Source organism: Myotis lucifugus, unplaced genomic scaffold (genome assembly GCF_000147115.1).
Source record: "Myotis lucifugus unplaced genomic scaffold, Myoluc2.0 scaffold_0, whole genome shotgun sequence".
Classification (NCBI taxonomy): domain Eukaryota; kingdom Metazoa; phylum Chordata; class Mammalia; order Chiroptera; family Vespertilionidae; genus Myotis; species Myotis lucifugus.
Window position 1 is genome coordinate 341,625 of NW_005871048.1, and position 9,699 is coordinate 351,323.

A 9,699-nucleotide genomic window follows, 5' to 3' on the forward strand; every position below is an offset into this window, starting at 1 on the left:
GAATATTCCTTCTGCATCGGCACATTGTCAAGCACACATCAGATGCTCCATACATATGTGGAGTCACTGAAAACTTACCTCACACTCCACCTGTCCCCGTTACTACAGCCACTCAACCCTCCCTGCACAACCCTCAACTCCCACCAACCAAGGGTCAGAGGGAAAAGGAAACAAATGTAAGAAAGGCAGCGCACACTGAAATTTAAGAAGCCAGTTCTAGGATCATTAGTCTTTTAATATATTATTCTGCAAGAAAGGAATTAAAAAAAAAATTCCTGACATCTCTTCTGATTTTTTAAAATTTAAATAAATACCCTGCCCTCCCCCCACCCACAAAAATTTCCCTCCTTCCCCATCATCCCACCCATCCCTGGTGCCAGACCCTCACTCCAGAGCTAAAGAAGATGCCTGTTTCAGAACAGGCCAGCTCCCTACCAAATTCTGGCGACTTGTAAATACTGTAAATGAGTCTGCTGCCCTCCAGACCAACCCCTAGCTTTGGGGCAGGCCTGGATTGTGGGGCCTTTAGGCGTTGGGGAGAGTGCAAACGTGCTTTCCTTTAACTGCTCTCGACTCCCCACTCCCTGCTTGGGGGAGGGGGGGTGGCAGAATTGCCCTCTAGACTAAAATAAATAAAATAAATATGCCCTCCCCAATTCCCGACTCTATAAGAGCTCCTTCACCTCTCACTCTCCAGTCCCTCCTTCAATCGGCCCGTCCCCTTCCTCCCTAACCCTTCCCTCCACCCCCATGCTGACCTCTGGCTTGGCCTTTGCTCTCTCGGGAGGGGTCTACCACGCTGAGTGGGAAGAGCAGCGAGAGCCTCACTCCCAACTTCAAGCAAACCCTCCGCCTCCCCCAAATGTCTGTGGGTACTGCTAGTGCCCCCAGCCCGCTGGGCCTGGCAGACTCCCCGCCTCCAGGGGTTGGGATGAAGGGCCGGGGTGGCTCTCTCTCACCTGGTCCTTCCAGGGTCCCTCATTCAAGGCAAGTCTCTCGGAGAGCCCTGCCCTGCTCCCCAGTCCTGCTGCCCCGGCTCCCGCCCTCCTCAGATGGCAGTGTCCCAGAGGACGGTGTGCTGCCGGCGGCAGGGCGGGGTGCCGGACTTTCGGGGCTCGGGCCCCCGCCGCCAGCTGGGGAGGATGGGCATGCTCTCCTGCTTGCAGAGGCCCCGGTCGGGCCGGTGGCGCGCCTTGATCTCCTTGCACACGCAGCGTTTGCGCTCGATCACCTCCAGCAGCTTGCCGTCGCGCTCGCGGGCCGGCTGGGGCGGCAGGGGCAGAGGCAGCGGCAGTGCAGGGTGGGTCTGTGCTCCTTCCTCCCGCCGCCGCCCCGACGTGGGGAGAAAGGGAGAAGGGGGACCTCAGAATGGCCGTGCCCCGTCCCCCCGGCGGAGACCAGTGCCTTCTCCCAGCAACAAGTCTCCTCCTCACCCGATCCTCTCCCCCCGGCGGGGGCACCGATGGGAGCAGAAACCCAGCGCTGGCACCACCCTTTGCCCAGCGGTGAGCCCTGCGGCCAGGCTGGGGCACCTTTGAAAAGCTGCCTTCCTCGTCGGGTGCACTTTTCCAGTGGCCCCCCCAGAGCGGGTGCACAAAGGTACACTGTCCACCAGTGGCGGCCCTGCCTGGCTTGCCCATCATAAGCAGCCCCTTTCCAGGATCCTCCCCCAACTCCCCCCACCCCCACCCCCACCCCAGCCTCTGCCTGGACCCTATTAGTCTGTGCCAGGGCCCAGGCTGACTTCATGCCTTTCGTCCCACATCCTGGCCTTCTTCTCTATCTGTCCCTTCACAAATATAACCCAACCTCATCTTCCTCACCTGGCTGGGAACATCCCGGGGCTGACTGCAGGGTCTGGGGGTGTGGAACACGGCCTGCCGGACTCCCGAGGTGGAGGCAGAGCGCCCCAGGCGGTAGCCTCCGGTGAAGTCTGAGGAGGAAGTGAGGGAAGGGGCCTTCAGGGCTCCCCTAGTTTCCCCGAGGACAGCCCCTTCCAGGCGGCCCCCTGCCTCATCAGCGGGAAGGGGATGCAGAGGAGGTATTAGGGTGTAGGCTCCAGGACACGGGCCCTGGGAGATTCCCCCCAGCCCACCCGCTCTGTGTACAGGGGGGTGGGAGGGCCGGGTGTCACCTCCGTTTCGGTGGCAGGCCGGGAAGGTCTGGCAGGGTGTGGGCAGCGCCGTGCGACTCCCTCCTCGGTCTCCTCCGTGGTGGATCCTGGCCAGCAGGCCCTCTGCCCCCTGGCTCCTCACTGGGATCCCTGATGCCACAGGACCCCTGTCCTCGCGCTCCGCCTTGGCTGGACCCTCGGTGCTGCCGTTCCAGGCCCGGGCACTCTCCTCAGCCTCTGCTGGGATGACAAGGAGAGCTCAGTGCCTGTATGTGGGAGGGGTCTGGTTGTCCCCCCAGCTCCACACACTGCAGCGCGGGTGGATCACTAGTAGCTGCCCCTTTGCAGGTCACAGCTGGGAAGGGAGGGGGCTACGTCACACTCCCCCGGCACATTCACACACAGGAGGAACCCGAGTATTGCTACCTTCATTGCAATCATTGGTATGACTCCTGGCAGAGGGACCTAACCCTATCCCAGCTTTAGCTTCCAAGCCCCTACCGCCCCAGATAGGGCTGTAATGACTACCTACCCAAACAGAACAGGGGCCTATCTCCAGGAGGGGAAGAATCCCATATCCTGAGCCAGGAAGTGTGCGTGTGTATGTTGGGGGGAAATTGTTGGAGGAAGGGCTGACTGTGAGCTAAGCTCATCTCTGAGAGTAGGCCTGGCAGAGCATTGCGTTGCCAGGCAACAGTAGGGGCCTCCCTCTCCTCTTCCTCCAGTCTGGACAAGTTGCCATGGTAACAGCTGGGAGGCAGCTGTGTTTAGCTTCAAGTGTGCGCACACTCGCACACACCCCTGCAGCCCAGCAAAGGGAGGAGCAGAGAGTACAGCAGGATGGGGCAGGAGGAGAGGCTGCTCTGGGGGCCAGATTCTCCTGACCAACCCAGATCTTACTGCCCCTTCAGCACACACTTGGGAACCCCGTCCCTTTAGTCCACTGCATACCCCCAGCCCTCTGGTGTCCCAGAACTCTTCCCAGTTCAGGACAATGGGCCATGGCTTCCAAATAACTCCTCCAAGGCCTCCCCTAAATCACCATGGACATCCGCACCCCTCCCCACCCCTCCCCACCTTCCTTTCACTCACTGTCCAGTTCTTTTGCCTTCCTTCCTCCATACAGGACCTTCCGCTGCAGAGCCCAGCCTGCCCCAAATGCCGCTGCGCCCATCTCCTCTTCTTCTGGTGTCCCTGCACTGGCGATGACGTGGGCACAGGAAATACTGGCAAAGGCACCCCCATCAGTCCCTTGCTCTTGCAGCTGGATCTTGACCAGGGGGGGATGGGCCCCCCATTCCACAGCCCTTATTCAGCACCCCCCCAGCCTTGAGGCTTTCATAGGCAGGGGGTCTCTTAAGCCCAGCTGCGGAGGCTGGGTAGGTCCAGAGGGGGGTTAGGGGGCCTGCAGTTGGGTCCGGAAGGCTGTGTGGGGAGGCCAGGCAGCCTCGGTGATGGAGAACCCCAGCTGCTGTGCCCATGGCTCCGCTGTGGGGGCTGGACTTCCCAGGTAAGGGGGGCCTCGAGCTGGTGCACAGCATCCCATGGAGGACCGAGATCTCCTTCTCTGTCTTGGGCTCCCCAGCACCCAAGGGAGGCCCAGCTGGCAGGACGGAGTGGGTGGTCACCTTGACTGCTGAGTACACCATGGTGTAAGACACGGCCTTGTCCTTGGGGGGGCCAGGGAGCAAGGTGGCTGGGGCAGGAGGGGCTGCCGGCGCCCCTGCCGCCTTGGGGCAGATCATGCTGTGGGAGTTGGGGAGCTCCCGCTCTCCCCGGGGCTGGCCAGAGCCCTGGGGTGGCAGCGGTGTTGAGTGGCTCCGGGCCCGGCCCGAGGGTCCCAGCAGCAGCAAGTTGGCAGCAGGAGGCGGCGGTGGTAGGGGAGGCGTCTCCCGCTCTCGGGCAGGCACTTGGGGAGCTGGGGTAGAGCCCACTGGCTCCTTGGAGTGGCAGAGGACTGGTAGCCTTGAGACCCCATCGCCAGGGGTTCGGGAAGCGGGCTTGGCTTGGGGGAAGGCCAGAAGTGGAGGGCGATGCTGAAGGAGGTTAGGGAAGGGCGGGGGGATTTCACAAGGAGTGGTCTTGGTGGGGGTCCCGTCCCTCCGGCTTGGGAGGGCGGAGGCTGGACGATGGTGGGTGTGGGGCTGGAGGGCATGAGGCTGGTGTTGCGAGGAGGCGATGGTCAGCGAAGGGGGCCCATTGGCCCGGCCTTCCCCTGCCTCCTCGAGCAGCGGATATTTCATCTCCTCGTATATGGCCTCACTCTCTTCCGAGTCTGAGTCAGCGCCAGCTGGAGGGGTCGGACCCCCACCCCCAAGAGGGGGCCCAGTCAGGCCCCCTCCACATCTCCCTCCTCCCCTGAAGACGTCCCCCACCATCTCAATGTACACTGGCTCCTCTTCTTGGGAACCCACCTCAGGGTCCCCAGCGATGCAGGACCCTCTACTGAGGCGCTGAAGGGGCAAGTTTCCCCCTCGGGGAGAGGGAGCTGGGGGGCAGGACTCATCGAAGGAGACAGAGAGCTGGGTGTTGGGGCTTCGCCTGGGCTTCTGTGGAGGAACCTTCCGGCTAGACTCTCGGCCCTCTGGGGCTGGCTTCTGGGAGCCTGGGGAAAACGGGAAAGAGAAAAATAAACGGTGCTCTTGTTTGCGGACGGGAATAGGGGAGACCCTTTCTGACCCCTTGACCCACCTGCAAGGACATAGCTGCCTCTTCGTTTTGCCCACATTTCTCAACTTACAGCTCCAGGGTGTTCCCATCTTACCAGTCAGCCCGCAGTCCTTCTAATGAACTCCTCAGAATCTGAAGCTCCCACCCTCAGTTCTCTCCCACCCTCCTGTACCTCCAAGGACATGTCACTCCTTCCCCAAGATTGAACTTTTCAGGAAATCTCCCCTGTCCTTGAATAATCCATCTCAAACCCTTCCAAAGAGGAACCACCCCCAGCCCCTCTGAGAACGAAATCTTCCACTTCCTTGGTTCTTCCCTGAATGAACCCTCCCAGCAGGCCTCCCCTGGCCTGGAATGGACCTTCCAATTCCCCACTCCGTGCTTCCCCTGGGGAGGGTTGGGGGTATCTCACCTGCCTTCTTGCTAGGGGGCGTCTCTGCCCCGGACCCTGCCATGCTGAGCTTGGTGCTGGGGTGTCTCCGGGGCTTGGCCGGGGGTCTTCGTGTGCTGCTGTCCTCAGTGAGACCCCCACCTCCTCCCCCAGGACCACCCCCCACACTGTCCATGCTGCCCACCGAGTGGCAGGAGAGGGATCGAGGGGCCATGGCGCTGCGGCAGGGGTGGGGGGTGTGCTCCTGGGAGGCGGGCATAGTCATGAAGCCCATCCTGAGGGAGCGGCGCAGAGAGGCGATGTCCCGCACACGGACCCCGGGCCCTGGGCCAGCCCCGGGCCCTACCGAGCCTGCAGGAGCCACCTCCTTACTGGAGCTGGGGAGAGAAGGCCAAGATGGAGCAGAGGTCGGTTGCAACCCTGTGGCCTCCCAGGGAGAAAGAAGAGGGACTGGGGTGGGGATGGGGGGAGGCCTGAAGGTCCAGGGCACTGAAGTAGAAGCTTCAGGCAGAATCCCTGGGCTTTAAAAATGGGATGAGAGGAGAGGTAAGTATGTGTGCAGGGGAGCAGCCTAGTGCTGGCCGATCTCAGCCTAGGCATATCCAGCACACAGCACACATGTGGACGATTTCATACATAGGCAGAGAGATGGCACACCCAGGCAGCACAACCCCATCTAGCTCACACCTGCCACCACAGTTCTGCTCCTTTTCACTCCTGCTCACACCTGGCCTCTGGCCTTCCCCACGTCCAGCCTCAGTGGCCTATGCTCCACACCACACCGCACCTCCTCTCCCAGACTCGGGGCTGTACCACCACATCGCTAGAGCAGCCTCCCCCGGCTGATCTGATCTCTCTCTGTCTGTGTCTCTCCTCAGTGCTGTCCTCTCTCTGTCACCCTCCCAGGCTCACCCCCGTTCCCTTTCACTGTCCTCTGAGCTTCTGGATGAGTGAAGGTTAGGGGATGGCTGGCAGGCAAGAGGGGGAGAACTGTGGGGTGGGCTTTCATTAAGGCCCTGTCTACTAACCCTTCATTAGGAAGAGATCACTGCAATGATAGCTCTGATTAATCTAATTAACAAGAATTAAACTCTAGTTTCGAGGAGGGAGAAGGGAGCAGGGAAATGGCTCTGACTCAGGCTCCAAGAGGCTGTGCAGTCAATGGGAATGAAGATGAGAAGGGAGCAAGACAGAAGAGGCCAGACCCCAGGTCCCTGGGAGGGCAAGGGGAGAGGGCAAGCTCTGGGTCTTCTGTAAGGCCTACATGTCCCTCACCACACACACACAACCCTACCACTTGGCCACTCACCTCCCCCAGCAGAGGCTGAGAGGGGGCCAAATGGATCTTCTCTGGTGCCCCACAAATGACCCCATCCCTGGACTGTGAGGGCAGCATGGCCTGCCCCTTCCAAGGTCAGGTGACAGGGGAGCCAGGAGCCAGCCCCAAATTGAGAGAGAAGACCACAGGCCAGAGGTGAGTTAGGAAGGAGTGACTTGGGCCTCTGGGAATGGAGAAGAGCCAACAGGGTGCTCCTTAGCTGGAAGCCCCCCAAAAGGGCAGGACAGAGTCTGGAGGCAGGAGCAGGGTGGGGACAGGGTGTGTGCCATTCCAGCAATTCTGTACGGATTCTGAGATCAGAAGGGATGTGACCCAGCTAGGGGGAGGCGGAAGGAGGCAGGTAAGGGGGCATTCCAGGACACAGCCTTACCTCCTGTTGGCCTCCTCCTCCTTGTGCTGCCTCCACTCCAGCTTGGTTGTTTCGGTAGAGAAGGTTCATGTCGTGAAGTAGGAGGTGGGGGCTGGGGGGCCCTGCTTAGAGCCACCAGGCCCGGAGGACGGCCCTCCCTGGGTCCCGGATCCACTTGGTGGGGGGATGGGAAGAAGAAAAAAAAGAAAGGTGGGGTGGGGGGAGCAGGAATCAGAGAGAGAGAGAGAGAGAGAGAGAGAGAGAGAGAGAGAGAAAGGAACAGAGACATGACTCGGGTCCTTAGAGAGAAAACAGAGGCACACAAACCCAACACCACCTCTAAGGACCCACAGACAGATAGACAGACATAGATGGACATTTGTACAGAGTCACACATCCTGACAAAGGTGCTCAGAGCCACAAATACACACTTTGGAGAAATCAGACCAACAGAGATGCTCATCCTGTAAATACATCCTGATCCACCAAACAGGCCCCACAAACACACATTCAGACACACAAACCAAGGGGCCATAGACCCTTATCTACAAACAGAGGACCAGACACATAGATCAGCGTAGGTAAACACAACCGAGGAACAGTCAGACACACAGACATAAACACTTGACACACCCACAGCTCACACAGACCTCTAGACAGACACACACAAATAGGCTGCACAGAACTGGACATACCTACAGACAAGGAGTTATGCCTGGGCCTACTTGCAAACATTGCACCCCACTGGGGAAGGGGGAGGTAGTCAGATTCCCCACCCCATCTTGGGCCCTGAGGCTGGGGGGTGTCAGGAGGGCAGGGCTGGGATGCTGGAGAAAGGGTAGGGGCACTCTGAGTTGGGTATTAACAATACTACCATCCAAATATCTCCATCCCCTGCCTTCCCCCTTCCAGTTCTTCGCCTGGGCCCGGGCCTCCGTCCACCCCTCATCCTGCGCCCTGGCTCCTCAGCGATCGTCTCCGCTTCCCTCGCTGATAGCTCAAATCACCTTCCTCCTCCTCCAGGATTTGGGAGGCTCCGGCTACCTTCTTCCATTCCCCGCCCCTCAATCCCACCCTGGTATCTCCAGTCTGGCCCCGTAGCTACCTTTAGAGCTGCGGCCTCCATACCTGCCTGGTTTCGCTTCCCCCAAACACACTCTCCTGCGCCTCAGCCTCACCTCTCCTCCCAGGCGCCCCTCCTCACTGCCGTCCTCTCCCTTCCTTGTCGATGGCAAACCTGGCCGGCTTCATCCCCCTCTCCATCCAAAGGGCCCCAGGTTCACGGGCACCCCTCCCCTTCCCCTTGTCCGGCTATCCTGGGTTTCTCCGTCTTTCAGTCCGCCAATCCTCCCTGCCCCTGATCCCCCCCATTCCACCTCCCCGCACCAAGCCTCCCCAATTTCTACATAACCGTACCTGGCCTGCCGGACGCCGGCCCCCCCATGCCGGGCTCCGCCCGGAGCAGGAGGAGGGAGGAGGAGAGACAAGAGAGAGACTGGGGGAAGCCGAGCTGGGTCCTGCCGCAGAGACAGCCCCGCCTCCGGGTCCGCCCCCAGACCCGCCCCCGGCCCCAAACCCACCCTTCCACCACTCTCCAAGGACGGAGGGGAGCGGCCGCCTGGCTGGGGTGGGAGCTACGGGGCCACGGAGTCCTCGTGGGGGACTCGGAGAAAGGTCGTGGGGCGCTGGGAACCCGGCGCCAGCCAGCCCCCGCTTTGGGGCGTCCGCTCCTCGCCGCCTCTCGCCCGGTGCCCGGCCGGGCCGTGCTCCGTTCGGTGGCCAAGGTCCCCGCGGAGCGAAGCCAGGCGCAGCGCGCAGCGGTGCCCCCCAGCGGCAGCCCGAGGCTTGCACCGCGCGAGTCCCTTGTGCGCCAGGGGCTCCCCGGCTGCGCACCCCGCGACCGGCAGGGTTGAGTCTGCGGCTGCGGAGCCCGGAGTGCAGTGAGGCGGCGAGGCCGGCAGGGGGGGCCTCTTTCTGGGCCGAGGGGCGCAGAGACCGGAGCGGGACCTTCCTTGTCTCTGCCCAGCAGGGGGCGTGCGCCACTGGCTGGACGCCAGCTTCCCGCCGCCCCCCCAGGTGCCGGAGGGCACAGTGCTGGCTCGCTGGGTGCTGGTCCTCTATCCCTCCAGCCTCTCAGGCGCCTGGGCTTTCTCTCACTTTCTGGGCTCAGTCTGGGCCAGTCCGCCCCCGCAGCCCAAGTCATCCTCCCTGCAACCTTTGACTCCGCGGGCGGAGCCCGCTCGGACCCGGGCGCTCTGGATAGGTCTGACTGCAGCCACCTTGGCCAAGGCCGGATGGTCGCTCGGGGCTGAGACCTCGCCCCCTTCCTCCATCACTTTTCTTATCAGCTCCATGAGAAATTCCTCCTTCGGAATTACCTTTGGTGCAGGTTAGCTGCAAGAAAACCTCAGTTCTACCCTTAACCGGCTGAAAAATGGACCTCCAAAAGATACCCACGCCCTAATCCCTGGAAGCTGTGAATGTTACTTTATATGGCAGTCTCTCAAGATGTGCTGTGTGGCTTTGGGCAAATAGCGCAACCTCTCACAGTTGCCTCATCTCATACCTACCTCAATAATATTGGGGGCAGTAATGGATACAAGAGTAAAGGGCCCCATACATTAAAGGGCTGTTATAAATGACCCCCAAGAGAGGTAATACATTAAAACAACAGGTTTTTTTTTCTTTTACACCTTAGTGTGAATGAGTTTTTATTGATTGGTTCAATAAACATTTCTGTAGAGACCAATACCCTCCCTGGGACTGTAGACTCAGAGAAGTCCAAGATGATAGGGAGGGTCTTAACCATGGGAAGGGGAGGGTCTAAAGATGGGTTT

The 9,699-nt window shown here is 60.5% G+C and overlaps 1 protein-coding gene across 1 annotated transcript; it reads right to left on the reverse strand.

Annotated features, from left to right (window-relative positions):
- Nucleotides 1-352: 352 nt before the first annotated feature.
- On the reverse strand, nucleotides 353-8,317 carry NYAP1 (neuronal tyrosine phosphorylated phosphoinositide-3-kinase adaptor 1). The gene is given in 9 exon segments (XM_006081026.3): nucleotides 353-1,306; nucleotides 1,824-1,933; nucleotides 2,135-2,350; nucleotides 3,206-3,395; nucleotides 3,397-4,718; nucleotides 5,196-5,551; nucleotides 6,884-6,930; nucleotides 6,932-7,036; nucleotides 8,279-8,317. Coding segments are annotated over 8 exon segments (2,520 nt in total). The 5' UTR covers nucleotides 6,953-7,036; nucleotides 8,279-8,317; the 3' UTR covers nucleotides 353-1,048.
- Between the last annotated feature and the right edge of the window lie 1,382 nt (nucleotides 8,318-9,699).